General features: G+C 43.9%; 1 protein-coding gene across 1 annotated transcript in view; it reads right to left on the reverse strand.

Annotated features, from left to right (window-relative positions):
* Window positions 1-18277, reverse strand: part of KDM6A (lysine demethylase 6A) — a gene marked incomplete in the record, with an annotated part of 3528619 nt that overhangs the window by 2626838 nt on the left and 883504 nt on the right. The window contains 1 exon segment of the mRNA XM_044072373.1: window positions 14409-14467. Coding sequence (XP_043928308.1) covers window positions 14409-14467 — 59 coding nt within the window.

Here is an 18277-nt window from a genome sequence, read left to right on the forward strand (position 1 = left end):
TACTAAGAGAAGGATGGTGTAGTTAGGATCCCCTGCAGAACTGCAGTTGCAAACCCTGCTCGGGATCTGGAGTATAAAGGTAGATTATAATGCTTGGCAAATGTATGCACGGAGCTCCAAGTAGCAGCATCTAAAATTTCCTTGGTAGCCACCCCTCGTAGGAAAGCTGTAGTGGTGGCTGTGGCCCTTGTGGAATGAGGCCTGATATTTTCAGAAGCTGTCTTTCCATGAAAGGAGTAGCAAAATCGTTCCTATCCATTTTGAAATTGTCTGTTTGGAAATTGCTCTTCCTTGCACCCCCGTTGCATATGCTACAAAAAGTTGGTCAGTTTTTCTGTTGGTTTTAGTTCTGTCCAGATAGTAGCGTAAATGTCTGTGTATATCCAAGGTGTGCAAAAGTTTTTCTCCTTTGTTCTGTGGGTTAGGGAAGAACGTAGGCAAATGAATAGCTTGGTTCAAGGATACCCTGGATACCACCTTTGGCATGAAAGTAGGATTGGTTCTCAGTGACACTCTATCCTGGTGGAAAATAAGAAAAGGCTGCACTGCCATTAATGCCTGTAACTCGGACACTCTTCTTGCTGAAGTGATTGCCAGAAGGAAAGCAGTTTACCAAGATAAAAACTGTAGGTCTGCTGATGCTGCTGGTTCAAAAGGAGGTAGTGTCAATTTTTCCAGCACAAAATTGAGATCCCATGCAGGTAGGGGGTCTCCTTGGAGGTTTAACATTTTTGATCCCTCTCAAAAGTTGTCTGAGAAGAGGGTGAGAGAAGATAGGGGGATCCATATTGTATTCTGCTGAAATTGCTGAAGCATGAATCTTAATGGAAGAATAAGACAGTCCATTGTGGAACAGTTCTGCTAAGTATTCTAGGATGTGTGCTAGGTTTGTCACTGTGACATCTGTGCCCTTTGATGTGCTCCAAATGAGGAATCTCTTCCATTTAGCTGAGTATGTTTTCCTTGTGGAAGGTCTGCGAGCCTCCAGGATAATGTCCTTGACCCTCTGAGATAAAACAGTTTGGTTTTAAGGAATTTTCCAGGCAGTTAGTTGCAATGTTTTCAAGTTTGGATGCAGGGTCTTGAAATTGTTCTGCGTTAGAAGAGGCCATAGGGGTAGAGGCTATGAGTTCGCCTGAGACATGCTTCTCAGTAGCAGATACCAGTGTTGTCTTGGCCAGTCCGGAGCTATTAGTATCACCTTTGGCTGTTCCTCCCTGATCTTCAGTAGAACCTTGTACATCAATGGGAGAGGTGAAAAGGCATATACTGTTAGGGCATTCCAGCTGAATGAGAGAGAGTCCACCCTCCAGGCTTGTGGGTGGTATGTCCTTGAGCAGAATTTCTTCATTTGGTGGTTGAGTGGGGAGGCGAACAGATCCATCTCTGGCATTCCCCATTTCTTTGTTACGAGTTTGAAGATGTCTGGATGCAGCCTCCATTCGAGAGCATCCGTGGTAGTTCTGCTTAAGCTGTCTGCTAGTGAATTCTCTTTTCCTGGTACGAATTTGGCCTGTAGCTGGATATTGAGATTCAGGCATAGGTTCCACAGATTCATTGCCATCCGGCACAGAGGGTAGGAATGTGTGCCTCCCTGTTTATGTACCACATGACCGTGGTGTTGTCTGTCCTTAATCAACAGATGTCCTTGCTGGAGGAATGGTTTGAATGCCTCGATTGCATGCTTCACTGCCAGCATCTCCTTTTGGTTTATGTGCATGCTTAGCTGTCCTTGAGGCCATAGGCCTTGGATACATTTGTCCTCCATGTGTGCTCCCCATCCTAGGTCTGAGGCGTCCGTGGTGATGGTCTGCCTTGGTTTTGGTTTGTTGAAAGGCAACCCTCTGTTGGACTGGCAGGCCTGAGCCCACCACAGGAATTCCTTTTGAAGGCATGGAATGATTGGTATCATGGTTTCTAGACTGTGCCTGTGTTGAGACCATACATTCCTTAGGTACCATTGTAATTTCCTCATATGCAGCCTGGCATGTGGGATCAAGATTATGCAGGATGCCATGTAACCCAGGGCCTGCAGGACTTTCCTTGCAGTAAGCTGAGTTTGTCTTGCCAAAGTCATGAAATAATCTGGAAGTTGTTTTTGTTTTTCTTGTGTGACAAAAGCCATCTGAGTGATTGTGTCCAGATGTGCACCCAAAAAGGTTATCCTTTGGGATGGCACTAGTCTTGACTTTTGGATGTTGACCGTGTATCCCAAGGCCTGTAGCAGGTGTATGACATAGGCCAAGTCCTTTAACAATTTTATCTTGTTGTCTGCTTGAATTAGGCAGTCGTCCAGGTATGGGTAAATTTGAATTCCCTGAATTCTGCAATGTTCAATTACTGATGCCAGGCATTTCGTGAATACTCTGGGCGCAGTAGATAAGCCAAAGGGCAATGCTGAGAATTGATAATGCTCTGATCCTGCAAGAAATCTGAGGTGTATTCTGCAATCTGGTCGGATAGGGACGTGCAGGTATGCCTCCTTGAGATCTAGAGTCACCAGCCAAGACTCCTTGCCAAACATGGGAAGAAGCTGCTGTAGGGTCAGCATTTTGAATTTTGGCACAATGAGATATGTGTTCAGTGCGGACAATTTGAGAATAGGCCTCCATTGGTTTTCTTTTCTTGGTACAAGGAATAGTCTGGAGTAAAATCCTTGGCCTTGTTCCATAGATGGTACCCTTTCTATCGCTTTCATCTGAAGTAAATTGTTGATTTGTCTTAAAGCCTCTGCCTTCTGGTTTGGTGGAAGGTTTGGCATTCCGCTTCTTTTTGGTAAAGTGAGGAAGTGAAACCTGTATCCTTTTGTCTATTGTCTGCAATGTCCATGTGTCCTTTGTAATGCAATGCCAGTTGTTCGAGAATAAAGCCAGCTTTCCGCCCAAGGGAGCTTCCAGTTGATCCCTGGTAGGCGGAATCAGAGTCAAGTCATTGTGTCTGCCCTGTGGTAGTGGTTGTAGTTGCAGCTGTGGCACTACTCCTCTGGTTGGCAGGTTGCCACTGGCGGCCTCTGTAGGCACCCTTTGATTGACTTCTGCCTCTAGGGCGTCTATTCCTGCCCCTCTGTGCTCTGGAGGTGTCTGGAAAGGACCAATTCTTTGTAGGCCAGTTTCTGCTGAACCTCGGAGGTTGGACCTGCAGAAATTCTTTTACTGTTTGCACAGATTTTGCTTTTTCTTCCACTTTCTTTAGAATCTCCTGTGCAGGGGAGCCAAATAAATTTTGTTTCTCCACAGGAGCATCAAGGAGTTTAGCCTTGACATGGTCTGGCAAGGATTGCTCTTTTATCCAGGCATGCCTACGAATTACTGCTCCAGTCATAGCTGATCTAAATGAAGCCTCCAGTGCATCATAGCCACATTTTAAGAAATTATTACTGACCTGCTGAGAGTTGTGTACCAAATCCTGAAGGGATTTACGGTCTAAAGGTTCAGGAGAAAAAAGCTTCTTTATTCAGCTGATCTAACAAAAATTCTTGGCACTATTATATGAAATTGACAGTTCAATGCCCTGGCAGAAAGAGTAGCAGATGTATAAACCTTTTTACCCCATCTCTCTAATGCTCTAGACTCTCTTTCAGAGGGTAGGAGATTTTTGGCAGTAGCAGCTGCAACTCCTTTTGGGCCCTGAGAAATAGTTTCTGGGTCTGCAGCATGGGCTTTATAGAGGTGGAAGTGAGAATCCGGGACCCTGTAATATCAGTCAGGTTTGGCAGGGGCCGGGGAAAGAGAATCAGGGGCAGAACTGACATCATTATACACATCATCAATTACAATTAGAACAGGTGGTATGGCTAAGGGCCTATGCTGGGGCAAATGCAGAAATGTCCTTAATCTTTTTCTGGAATCAGAAAAATCCTGACCCTGCCATTGAAAGTGCTCCCTCATGGAGTGCAAAGTTTCCCCAAAGGAAAATTCTTCAGGTGGGGAGGCCGAAGGAATAGAATATTCTGCATCTGAATCCTCATAAGGAGAGTAGGCCCCTTCCTGTTGGTCTGAATGATCAGATCCATCGGTGGAGTAATCAGAGGAGAGAGGTTCAGAGGGATCAGTCCTGGGCCTTTTGTCTGGTGGAGGTTGGGAGGCCCTGTCTGGGTGAGGTTGGGAATCCCTAATTAAGGATATAAGGTCCTCAGCAAGACTGAGAATCTGAGAACTTGAGGAAGGCCTCTGAGAAGTAGATTTGGCAGGCAAAGCTTTTGAAAGTTTGGCAGCTTTAGCCCTGGAGAAGACCTTAATAGACATAGAAGCTGGGGGCCTAGCTGCCCCACATGCAGGAGTAGAAATGTCCAAAGGAATGGTGTCAGACAATTCTTGAGCACTAGCTTCGGTAGGGATATCTGTAGCAGACTCAGCCGGGGCCCTCTCTGGCCTCGGTTGTCCGAGATATGGTTTCGGTCGTAGTAGGAACCGAGGACTCTGTTTCAGCCAAAACAGAGACACTCGCGGTAGGCCTAGCCGTGGTTTCAGCCGAAACCGCGGGCCGCGAGTGTCGGTCCTTTTCCTTGCGTTTTTTGGCCATATGCGTAGTCGGAGTCTCAGACGGCATTTTATATGCAAAATCAGTTCCAAAAAATTCTTCTGCAAACTCCGACCGACGTCTAAGAGTCCGTCGGTTGAAGGAGGCACAGGCTAAACAAGCTGATATGTCGTGGTCTGGGCCTAAGCAAGGAAGACAGTAAGAATGAAAATCCTTATGAGGTATTTGTTTCCCACAGGTTAAACAATTTACTTTGTCTGACATCAGCTGAGGCAAAAAAAGAGCCCCCAACGGGGTACTTAGCTTTTTTCGAAGTCTTCGGTAGCTGAAATCTCTGGATCTGACCGACCGGCACTTGCGAACAGCTTCTGCTTCGGGCACCGCGCGGCAAGAAAGACTGAGGAAAATGGCGTCGGCTGATGCCTTTATACCCCAGAAGCTCTGACGTCGGGGAAAGTGCGACATCAGCAGAGGCCAGACCCAGACTTTGGAATCGGGCCGACCGAAGGGCTGCCTGAGGCAGGACAACCCATATGTTATGACTGCAGATGCATCCTTGAAGGAAATAGGTGTTGCAGAATGGGCCACTGGACAGTGTCCACTGAAGAATTTGCATGTGAAACCCAGCCAAAGGAATGGGTGTGATAGCTGCTGCCATGGAACCCAGGGCTTTAAGATTATTCAAGCCAGAAATGAACTTGACTGACTGTTCAGATAAGCATCTATGAACTCCAGGCTCTGCATCGGTGTGAGTTGTGATTTGTTGCAACTGACGGCAATTCCCAGATGAATGCACAACTGGACCAAATAGTCCCTTGCCTGTGGAAGTCTGTCTGGTTGGAGCAGTAAGGAACAAGTCACCTAGATGTGGAAAAACTCAGAATCCCAGTAATATTAAGTGAGCTTCTACCACTGCTATGCAATTTGGTGATCAACTCAGGGGCTGTGGTGAGACCAAAGGGAAGTGCTTTCAACTGGTAATGAACGGCTCCCAGTCGGAAGCGATATCTTCTGCAGCAAATGTTCATTTTGATGCGACAGTATGGCTCTAAGATCTATCGAGCATATCCAATCAACCTTTTGTAGCAAAGGCAAAATGGACTAAATCATGACCAAACACTGCACAAACTGATTTAATTTGCTGATATCCAGAATTGGTCTTTTTTGGTACCAAGAAGAATCTTGAGTAAGTTCTGCATCCTCTCCAGTCCTGAGGGACCTCAGATGACTCTAGCAGCTTTTTTTTTTTTTTTTTTTTTTTTAAATTAGAGTTGCTGCTTTCCTCTGACTGGGTGGAACACTGACTTTTTCGCATTGGTAGGGGAAAAGGTATAGTACAGCCTCTGGATATGATTTTCTGCACCCAAAATTCTTCTATCAGACAGCCAGGCTCTCCAGTGCACAGCTCAGCATCCCTAATATGCCTCCGAAACAGGCTTGGCCTTCTTTCAGAATTGCTGAAAGGCCTTAACCGAGAAAATCTTCCCCCAGAGGCAGAGGGGGAAACTGAAACGGAACTACTGCCACATTAATCTAGGAAAGGACCCTGGGATTTTCTAGACCACATTTTTCTACCTCCTCAATGATTCCTTGTGAAAGGTGCTTGAGGGGTTGAAAAACACCCAGCAGACAGGGTCTTTCTCTCTTGTTCACATATGGAGACAGTGTCCTTTACCTTGGGGCTGAACAAGGAAGATACATCAAAAGGGGCACTGATGAAAGAAGACTTAGAAGGCTCCACAAAGTCATAGTTGCATCCAGGCATGTCTCCTAATGGCTATGCATGAGTAGAGAAATGGGAAAGGTACCAACAATGGTACTTTAAGTAATAAAAAAAAAAAAACGGCAGCTCAACTCAAGATGCTTAATCTGAGCGTGTGGGAAGTACTCGGGACCTTTGGGACCTGGACTTAAGTTAAATCCTTCGCAGAATATAACCAAGACTACTACAGCAGTTACCAATATGATGAACATATGAATTTGAGGAGGACATGGGAGCCAGGAAAAGCAGACAACTGGCAGGTGGTAATTTGTCCTTCCTGAAAAAGCATTTATTAAAGCTAAATGAGTTCCTTATACACTGGCTGCAAAAATATCCTGCAACTGTATTACCACATTAAATCTGCTTAGAAAAAATACAAGTCTATGATTTCAAGAGTCTAGCCCTACATGAACAAGACTAAGGCATACACAGCATAGGACTCCCTACAGGACTATAAACACTTTCTACACTAACTGTATAAATATTCTAAATAACTGAAGCAACACAACAGAACAGGACTGCTGCAAAGGGAAAATTCACCTGGTTTGAAGACAAGTACCAGCTCTACTACATCAGTCATGTAATCGGTTCATTTGTTCCCCTTTTGGCCGTTGGGGGAGGGGGGTTGACCATGCAGTGAGTGTCATACTGTGCAAGAGTGAAATTTATGCAGTCTCCCCCTGCACCAGCTCCATGTCTGTTATCAGCTTTAAGTGAACATCCCACCTCCAATATAACAAGCTTATCTGGGGCCCTATCCTCAAGGTGTGTGTAAAGGGATACAAGGAGCCAAAGCTCCAACTCCACGTCTGTGTCGCATTCTACCCTTGGCAAGAGCCCTGCAGTGCTCGCTGGAAACCAGAATGCATAGCGACTACATTCATTAATTCTGGGACAATCCCCACTCCTCCACCAGAGATGTGAGTAGGCAAAATTCCTTCATTCTTCTTCCTCTCCCCTGTCGGTTCCTCGAGTGCGGGGGCTGCTAATGAAACGCTGATCACCTGGGTCACAGGCAGAGCTCCTCTCTATGCCACAAAACAAACTCAAGAGACCATCAAGTTGCATGAAGTGGAGAACAAGTATAACATCTCCATGCAGAGAGTAAATCAGAAATAAATAAAAATAATAAAATATAAATATGAAAATATGTAGTGTAATAATTCTTTAAAATTTTAAAATTTCAAACCCTGATTTCAACCAAAATATTTGTAGGTGATTTCTGCTCAAAGGACCTAGACAGGGCATAGTTTACATACATTATTTTGAATTTAGTGAAACTAAAGTGGTCCCACAAAAGGGAAGCGCAATGGTCCACCAGTCAGCATCATCACCTCACAGCAAAAGGTTCTCCTGTTAGATTCTTGGCTGGGGTTGCTTCAGAGTGGAGTCTGCATGTCCTCCCTGTGTTCGCATGGGTTTCTTCCAGGTGCTTTGGTTTCCTCCCACATTTCAAAGACATGCTTCTGGAGCATTTCTCCCTGGGTCCTCCACTGAAAATGGGCTCAGTCCCAGTTACTTTCTCAGTAAAACAAATGTTAAAATGAGTCATTCTGGTCTTAAAATTATGCTACAAGATAAGACTCATTTACTTTGTCCTGCAAGCATGTTGAACAGAATGGCAGATGGAAAGATGTCAGCACTAAGATTAATAAGCTCTAAAGGTTAGATGATATTCCGAGGACTACTGCAAGCATTACATTAGAGAAAGCACACAAGGTTGTTGACATGAAAAGCTTGGTACTACCCCACAGTTATATGGTAATTTCATCAATGAACATTTACTGACAGCTGTCATCAAAACAGTTTGTTTATACAAAACCGTTAGCCTTAGTGTTACTGGGTGTGTAAGTAATGGTGTTAGTAGATAGGTGTGAAGTAATGGTAGACTGTAGAAATACTATACATAAATTTGTAAATGCCTGCGTTTAATGTATTTTCATTTAATTGGTCTTTCAGTTAAGTGGTTGCCTCATGTGGATTCTGTTATGTCACCTTCTATGGAAGGGCCTTTAATGAAGTGGACTACATTCAGCAATAGTCGATCTGTCATTTTTTTCCAAATTAATCAAATTAAATTTCAAATGGGAAAAAGAAGCTTCATGCTCCTTCTTCAACAAGGCATACTTGTGATGGCAAGCACAAGCATGCACCTTTAGAACAAGAACACTCATCTATTTACCTACTTGACTGAATAAAGTACTTACTTCAACAAGGCATCTTTATTCCTCCTACACAGTGGGCATCAGTCTCCCAGATCTGTTAGCTTAAGTGATTTTATCTGGACCGATCCTTTGTACTCTGTTTCTCGTTAATCCTGTCACCCTCTGTATCACAGGTGATGCACCAAACCTGACTTGAGCATTCTAGATTACCTCTATTTTAGTAGAACAGCATGGATTTAAAATTTGTACAGCCTTGATTAGTGGCTTAGGTGTTTGTATGATATGGTCAGCAAAGATGTGAGTGACCGACCACTGCCAGCTTGTCCATCCTGGGAGAAAGGCAGGCAGCTCTGGCTTGCCACATAGGTGACACCTAACAGGAACATTAGATGATCACCCAGAGGATTTCCGAGTTGACCAAGCCCAATCTGCCATAGTACAGAAGCACTATGAAGGAAAGGAAACATATGCAGAAGAACATAATGTACTTCTGCAAGCTCAAAGATTCCACTAACAGTTCTGTTCATAAGGAACAGGTTAGGCTAGGCTAGGCTAGGCCAACCCCCCACCCCCCAAGGACTAGCAAACTGGCCTGCTCCTTACCACCACACTCTTAAGCAGAATGGAGGGCTAATAAGATCGCAAGCAGGAATGAATAGACCACAGGGCTCTTGCCTAATACAAGAATACCCAAGCTCCCACTCAGCCAGAACCAATGAGACAACTGGATGAAAGGGGAGATGGGCAAGGTCCGGGGAAAACCAAACAACAAAATTTGCAAAGGCAATACCATTATAACGCTTTAACATATTTACAATGTTAAAATGCAAACAGCACAACTAAAAACAAACTACAGAGTACTTCTAAAAAGAACTAATCAACTTTACTGGCTGAAGGAAATGTATACTTAAGTATCAGCATGTAAAACTCTGAACTCATCAAATAAGCTGCCTAAAGTTTAAAATAGCCAAAAAATAAAAAATTATATGAGGTACCAGTTTTAGTTGGATATAAATACTTATTTTAAAAATAAGTACAAATAACAAACCACACAGTATAAAATAACAGAATAAAAAGCAGACGCCAAGCAACCATACTAGTAACCCTGTAAATATGTACACTTCTGATTTTACACTTAGTAAAATGATCAGCTTCAGAAAATTCCTGTAGTTAAATTATCACCATGTTCAGAATGCAGCCTCAAAAATTGTGACCAGAGGGGAAATGAACGTACCAAAATAAACCTGTAACAAACCCTGTATGAAACAGAAGCATTTAAGACACTAAACATACAATCAAGTACATATACAGTTCTTACTTTTTCTAATTTTTAAGTAGCTTGAAGACAGCAAGCCTATGCTAAATATTCTTGAAAATGAAAAAAGCAACCAAAGTATTGGCTGGTTGTTTAGGTAATTTGCCATGCAGCCAGGTTTAAAGTCTTGAGCTGGCTATGTAGAATCAGATTGTCTCGCTGGGTGAGCAGGTGAGGAATTTGTGGCAAAATCAATGGTGGGCCCTGGGCCATGGTCCTTAAAATTGGATACCAATGTTGGCGTGGCCAATCTGGTGCAACGAGAATCATTTGTGGCCTCTCTAATCTGACTTCAGCAGTACCTTTGCTAGAAGAGGCAGTGGAGGGAAGGCATACACTGTTAATGTTTTCCAACTGAATGAGGGAGCATCCACTTCCAAGCTAGTGGATGGAAGGTCGTTGTGCAAAATTTTTGAAGTTGGTGGTTGTGGGGGCTTGCAAACAGATCTATGTCTGGGCATCCCCATTTTTGAGCTATCATTGCAAATACTTGTGGATCTAGTTTCCATTCGTGTGGATCCATGAGGTTTCTGCTTAGGTCGTCTGCCAATGTGTTTTTCTTTCCTGGCAGGAATTGTGCTTGTAATTGAACTTGGTAAGACAGTGCAGTGTTCCACAAGGTCATTGCTTGCCTGCATAGAGGGTAGGAATGCGTGCCCCCTTGCTTGTTTATGTACCACATAACTGTGGTGTTGTCTGTCCTTATTAGTAGTTGTCCTGGGTGTAGAAGGTCCTTGAAAGCTGTTAGGGCATTCTGCACTGCTAGCATTTCTTTTTGATTGATATGCAGGTGTCTCTGATCTTTAGTCCATTTGCCCTGAATGCACTGTCCTGCCATGTGTGCTCCCCAGGCATAGTCCGATGCATCTGTTGTCATAGTTTGCCTGGCTGTGGGTAAGGAGAAAGGCTGACCCTTGCTGAGGTGACATGCCTGTGCCCACCATATAAACTCCTGTTGAATGCAGGGAATGAGTAGAATTATTGTTTCCAAGCTGTGGCTGTGCTGAGTCCATACACTTTTCAGGTACCATTGTAATTTCCTCATATGCAGTTTTGCAAACGGTATTAGTAGAATGCAAGATGCCATGAATCCCAAGGCCTGCAGAATTTTTCTTGCAGGGAGTTGGGTCTTTGTTGCCATTATTTTGAAATATTGAAACAGTTGTCATTGTTTGTTTGGCGTGAGATAAGCCATCTGGGCCGTTGTATTCAAGCTGGCACCCAGGAATGTTATGTTTTGTAAGGGCACTAGTTTTGATTTCTTTTCGTTTAAGGTGTACCCTAGGCAACTTAAGTGTTTGACAAATGCCAGATGCTGTAAAAGAATGTCCTTGCTTTCTGCTTGAATAAGACAGTCGTCCAGGTATGGGCATATTTGGATTCCTCTGTCTGCAGTATGCAATTACTGGTGCCAGGCATTTTGTGTAGACCCTGGACGCAGTAGATAAGCCAAAGGGCAGTGCAGAGAATTGATAATGCGTTGAACCTGCAATGAAGCAGAGGTATCTTCTGCAATTTTGTCTGATAGGGACATGCAGGTATGCCTCCTTGAGGTCCAAAGTCACTAGCCAAGCATTCTTGCACAGCATGGGAAGAAGCTGCTGTAGTGTTAGCATCTTGAATTTTGGTACTTTTAGATAGGTGTTCAGAATTGAAAGATCCAGAATGGGTCTCCATGCTTTGTCCTTTCTTGGAACTAAGAAGAGTCTTGAGTAAAATCCTTGTCCCTGCTCCTGTGTAGGTACCTGTTGAATGGCTCTCATGTTCATGAGAGCTGTAATTTGTTTTTGTGCCTCTGCCCATTGATTTGGTGGCAGGTATGGCATTCCATTGATCCTTGGTAAGGTATGAAAGTGGAATCTGTATCCTTGAGAGACAGTGTTTAGAACCCATTTGTCTTTTGTGATGATGTGCCAGTTGCCTGCAAAAAAATGCTAGTTTTCCTCCCAAGGGTGCTGCCAGGAGAGATTTGTTTGGTAGTTTGAGGATAGTCATTGTGTCTGCCTTCTGTTAGCTTGGGGCCTGTCTTCTCCTCCTTTCTGGGTAGCAGAACCCCATTGGCGAGGTTTGTAAGGGCCCTGTGACTGACCTCTGCCCCTTGGGCGTCTGTATTTGCCCCTCTGTGATCTGTCTGAAGCTGGAAAGGACCAATTTTTTGTTGGCCAATTTCTGCTGAAGCGAGGGGGTTGTACCTGCAAGAAATCCTTGACCGTTTGCATAGATTTAGCCTTATCCTCCATTTTCTTTAAAACCTCTTCTGCTCTGACACCAAATAATACATCCTATTGTAAAGGTGCATCTAATAATTTTGCTTTAACATGGTCATGGAGGGTTTGCTCTTTTAACCAAGCATGTCTACGAATGACTGAGCCAGTAACAGCTGCTCTACAGGAAGCATCCAGAGAATCAAATCCGCATTGTAAAGTATGCTTGCCCACCTGTTCAGCTGCATGCAACAGATCCTGCATTTCCTTGAACTCAGGCTGTTTTGAGTGTGTGCTCATTTTTTGTTTTAACTGAGACATCAGAAATTGTTGGTATTTCAACATGTGAAACTGGCAATTTAATGTTCTCATAGCCAGAGTTGCAGAGGTGTATATTTTCTTTCCCCATCTATCTAAGGCTCTGGAATCTCTTTCCGAGGGCACAGGATTTTTAACCATAGAAGCCTTTGCTCCCTTAGGACCCTGGGATATGGTTTCTGGGTCAGCTACAGGGCTTTTATAAAGGAATTTGTGCAAGTCAGGTACTCTGTAGTATCTGTCTGGTCTGGCTGGAGCAGGAGGTAGTGAGTCTATATTTAAACTAGACTCCAAGTAGACATCATCCACAATATTTAAAACAGGAGGAATAGCAAGGGGTCTGTGCTGGGGTAATAGAAGGAACTCTCGGAGCCTTTTCTTAGGATCTGAGTAATCCTGGCCTTCCCAGTGGAAATGTTCCCTCATGGTATGTAATGTTTCCCCAAAAGAGTAGTCTTTAGGGGAAGATGCTGAGGGAATAGAATCTTCAGCATCAGAATCCTCATAAGGTGGAAAAGTGTAATCCTGTTCCTCAGAAGAATCTGAGGAGAGAGAAACCTGGTCAGAGGATGCATAATCCTCCTCTTGTCTTGGTCTTTTATCAGGAGGGGGATGGGAACCCCTGATAAGGGTAATTAAATCTTCAGCCATCTTAAGCATCTGTTTCTTAGGCATGGTGCCTTGCCCTGTAGACTGATTAACAGTTTTCTTAGGTTTTAAAGGAGTTAAGTTTAGCATAAGATTTAATGGTGAGTGTAGTCTGTCTGAAGACACCCTCTGCAACCAAAGGTGTTCCCTCTGCACCGGTGTCTAAATCTGCTCCGGTATCGGTAGATGGCTGCGTCGGCCTAGTACACTCCGCGTGGGAGTCGGCAGCTGTCTGGGGTTCCAGCTCTGCGATAGTGAGGGGCTGCGTAGGCGCCTCACTGAAAACCGGAGAACCGGCGACAGGCCCAGCTGATGCCTCGGGGTCTGGCTTATTCCTAGGCTGCCTGTCCTTATCCTTGCGTTTTTTATGAATTGCGGTCGGTTTTGACGGCATGATATAATTGAATTTCCTACCAAAGTAATGCCGTGCGAAGTCAAAAAGGCATTTGATCGTGCATTTATTAGACCTAGCGCAAAACCGACAACCAAGGAAAACAATAGGAATGGAAGTCCTTATGAGGTATTTGCTTCCCACAAGAAATGCAATTGTTAACTTTTTCTGACATCGGACTGAGGCAAGAAAATGTTCCCCAACGGGGTACTTAGCTTTACTGAAGACTTTGGACTGAAACTCAAAGTCGAAAATCTCAGGTGTTGGCCGACCGGCACTTGCGAACTGCTTCTGCTTCGGGCACCGCGCGGCAGGAAAGACTGAAGAAAATGGTGTCGGATGTCTCGTATACCCATGACGCACTGACGTCAGGGAAGAAGCGACAGCAACCGACGCCGGACCAAGACTTTGGAATTCGGGCCGACTGCGGGACCGCCTGACGGCAGGATAACCTAAGTGTGATGACTGCAGCAGGGTAACACGATGAACATCTGTCTCAGCTAATATGAAATGCACTTAGTGACTTACACCTGCAAACATTTTCACAAAGACAGCTCTGGGAGTGCTACTGAATACACAGAAGTATCATTCGAAAAATAAAAATCCACAAAATTATCCATCAGTTACAATGCCAATGCCTCACCACCTCTCCCACACATACATTCACACAAGGAATAAGACATACTGCTGCAACAAGTACTCACACAGTAACAAGAATGACAAAGATCACTATAAACTACAGCAAACTGTGATGAGTAGCAGGAAAACAGCTTTTAAGACTGTCAGTGCTTCTAAACTTTTATAAAAAATGATCTAATGCCAACATCTTACTTAAAACCTCAAGTGGCAACAGAAATTCATTTCACATATATGCCAAATGCATAACTTTTCTTCACCTCTAAATGGTCACCCGTTTAACACAAGTCTAAAACAATGCAATTATTCGAAAACTTAATTAGGCATATTAGGACATTATGAACTATTATTCATGCAGTACTTCACAACTCCCTCAAACAGATGCTTGAAAAGTTAAGAACCAATGAAAGGAAAGGAAAAAAAGGACAATTTCTCATTTAAAGTTTAAGAAAGGCAGAACTAGGCAAGTCAAATTCATCTTCGTACTTACCACTGAAATGCATTGTAATGGAAATAGACCAACCCAAGGCCATATAAAAAGGCAATATTCTGTGCAAAGACAAAAAGTGACACTTTAAAACTAGACAGACAAAAATGTTCTACAGCACAACTAAATAAAAAAACTACTCTTCAAAAGTTATACCACAGACAACAAACAATGCTGACTTCAGGAACTGGACAATTTTTCTAAGTCCAGAAAATAACAAAAAAGTCTTTAAGTCCTAAAACCTCACTTGTAACAATGAAACAAATTTACTAACTCTGAGGCTTCCTTCAGTACATCACAGGTAGTAACATTGTTTAGAACTCTGGTAAAATTTTCTGAAAAGGTAGGCCTACAGTGAGACTGGAAGCATTAGGCAGCAATATCCTACTGGCAATTCCATATATGTACATGACACACACAGTATTTGAGTCATAACCAAATTCTGCGTTACAAAGTAATTATACACTTAAAACACTGGATCATTTTCATCCTAGTCCTTCTGATGCTGCTTCTAAGATCCAATCTGGCAGAAATGCTCATCTTACTTGCCTTGGTCTTACAAAAAAAAAAAAAAAAAAGCTCTTAATGCCTCTCTGCTAACTCTGCTCTCCAATTTGAGTTTACTGACTAAATGATAACGACCTGAAAAATCATAACAAATTCAAGAATAGGGGAAAAAAAGGGGGACAATTCAGCTTCAAGTAGGTCTAAAGTCCCAAACGAAACTATCTGTATAGGGTAAGGCAGGAAGGAATTTGGTACTGGCCAAACTAAGAAGAAAAGGATCCACCATTATTTTAAGTCCACAATATCCCTGTCCTACTTTCATGCAATCCAGTCATTCAACTGATGGGGCAGAAGCTTAAGCTACCCAATAGCCCTGGTGGTATCATTACAAGATACCTTAGAGCAGCACCAGGATCTAGAGATAATATATCTAGCTTACAAAGTCAGGCAAAAGTAAGCAACGTAGACTATATTGCTGCAGCACAAATTTATTCTATGGAAAAACTGAAAATGCTGCAGAAGCTGACAAGAGATCTAGTGGAATGAGTTTTTGAACTGGAAGCCAATGCCTTATTTTCTGGAGTATGTAAACGATATGCAGCCCTATATATCCTTCCAAACTGGTCTTTTAGAAGCAAATGCCAATCAGAAGCAGTGGAGAGTCTTAACGTCGAAGTTATTTCAACATATCTACACTACAATCACAAATCTTAGTTTTGACAGTAAAGAACAAATCAACCAAAGATGTTCCAGTTTCCAACTGGACCAACCAAAAAAACACAAGCAGTGGACTTTCCTTTCAACAGTCAGCATCCCCGGATGAACTGAGTGAATGTTTGGCCACTGTTTCCCCAAAACAAGGAACAGTTTTTTTGGTCCTGAAGGAAGAGTTGAATGCACATAGAAAGTCCAGTTGTGTACACTTACATAAATGTAGATGTTAGAGTCTTCTTCACTGCTGCAGTCATCACCATTGGGTTATCCATGCTGTGGTAGCCCTCAGTCGGTTCGAATACCAGAGTCAAGGTTTTGTGAGTCGGCTGCTGGCTCTTGCTGGGTGACGTCAGGTCATCCGAGCTATAAAGGAGAGGAGGTGACACCATTACCTCAGTTTTTCTTGCCTTACCCAACCAAAAAAGTCCAATTTTAATAATTAGTAGGAGTCCTGGGGTGAGAGACCCCTATAGAAAAAATGTCTCTAAGGACACCAAATATCAGGGGGAAGGAGGGAGGGAAGCATGACTGCAGCAGTGAGAAGACTCGAACATCTACATTTATGATAAGTGTACACAACTGTTCTATGCTCTTCATTTCTCACTGCTACAGTCATCACCATTGGGAAGATTCCCAAAGCTGAGTAGAAGGTTGATAGAAACTTAAGACCGGAAGAGCATGCCCTGAAGAATTGCAGAGGCAATCCCCACCCTAGCTTTTGAAAATAGATACAGATGGTAATGCTTGGTGAAGGTGTGGACTGAAGTCCATTTGGCAGCTTCCAGGATGTCCTTGGTGGGTACCCCTCTAAGGAATGCTGTGGAAGTAGAGGTTGCCCTACAGGAATGGGTTCTGATGGTCCTAGGGGGAGGTTTTCCATGGAATGAGTAGAACAATTGGATGCAGAGTGCTATCCATTTGGAGGTGGTATCTCTAGATACTGGTTTCCCCTGTGCCCCTGTTTTAAAGCTGACCAAGAGCTGAGTCAGCTTTCCTGACTGTCTTAGTACGACCCAGATAAAAACTGAGGTGCCTGTGCACATCTAAAGAATGCAGTATTATTTCCCCCTTGTTCCGAGGGTTAGGGAAGAAGGTGGACAAATGGCTGGCCTGGTTGAGGGTAACATCTGAAACCACCTTTGGCATGGAGGGGTTGGTTCTCAGGGAGACCTTGTCTGCGTGGAAGATGATAAATAGCTCAATGGCTATTAAAGCTTGAAACTCTGACACTCTCCTGGCTGAAGTGATAGCCAGGAGAAAGGCAGTCTTCCAAGAGAGGTACTTCAATTCAGAGGATGCTGCAGGCTCGAAAGGGGGCAGAGTAAGCTTTTCTAAAACATAGTTCATATCCCAGGCTGGGGTGGGCTTGCCTTCTGGGAATCCTGATATTAGAGGCGCAATTAAGGAATTGTTTGATACGAGGAGATGGTGGCTCTGCATCAAAATGTGCCGATCTGGCAGAGGCGTGTATCTTTATGGAGAAGAAACCCCTAAAAAGCTCAGCCAGATAATCTAGAATAAGAGAAATGGAGGGCAGATGAATGTCTGCCCCCCATGGACTGGCTGTCTGCCCCCTTGGACTGTCTCCAGGAGCAGAATCTTTTACATTTTCCAGCAGAAGTCTTTCTGGTGCTGGGCCTTCTGTGAGGTCAAGGACTTGCTTTCTTAGCATAGATTCCTTGTTGGTTATGACAGAATAAGCCATGCTGAGAGTTTGAAGGTCTGGGTGCAGCATACATCCCCCCCTGGGATAACAGGTGAGGTGTAGCTGCCAGGTAGGCTGGAGAGAGAGAGGCTGCGCAGCAGTGGGTACCAATGCTGCCTGGGCCAATCTTGGGCAATGAGTATTGCTTTTGGTTTTTCCTCCATTATTTTGATTAGTACTTTAGAAATGAGAGGAAGGAGTTGGAATGCATACACAGAGGGTATTCCAAGGGAAGGTTAGGGCATCGACCTTCCAAGCCAAGTGATGGTACTCAGGTGCAGAATTTCTATACTTGGCGATTTAAATGGGAGGCGGAGAGGACCACCTAGTGGGTCCCACGTGTGGGAAATTTGCAGAAAAACATCTCTGTGGATTTGCCATTCATGTGAGTCCAGCAGGTTTCTGCTTAAGTGGTCTGCTAGGGTGTTGTTGATGCCCGGTAGGTATTGGGCTATAAGATTTAGTCCATGGATGAGGCTGTTGGCCACAGATTCATGGCTAGTCTTGCACAGGCAGCAAGAGTCCCTCCCTGTTTGTTCATGTATCACATGACTGTGATGGTGGTGTCTGTTTTTAGGAGAACCACCCCCAGTTTGAAGTAGGGTTTGAAGGATACTAGAGAGTTTTGCACTATCATTTCCTTTTGGTTGATGTGTAAAGGCAGTATTTGAGCATCCCAGAGACCTTGGGCGCATCTGCCTTCCAGGTCTGCGGCCCAGGCTATGCCCAAAGCATCTGTAGTTATGGTCTGGTCTGACTAACGGTGAATGGAAGTCCCGTGTTCAGAGCACAGGCCTGGGCCCACCAAAGGCACTCTGATCTTATGAAAGGGATCACAGGCAGGGAGGTGTCCACAGGTTAAGTGTGTTGGCACCATAGGTTCTTCGGGTACCACTGACTTTTCCTCATGTGCAATCTGGCCAGAGGTACCAGGAGAATGCATGAG

This window comes from Protopterus annectens, chromosome 5.part0 (genome assembly GCF_019279795.1).
Source record: "Protopterus annectens isolate FY-2018-M chromosome 5.part0, PAN1.0, whole genome shotgun sequence".
In the NCBI taxonomy this organism is placed as follows: domain Eukaryota; kingdom Metazoa; phylum Chordata; order Ceratodontiformes; family Protopteridae; genus Protopterus; species Protopterus annectens.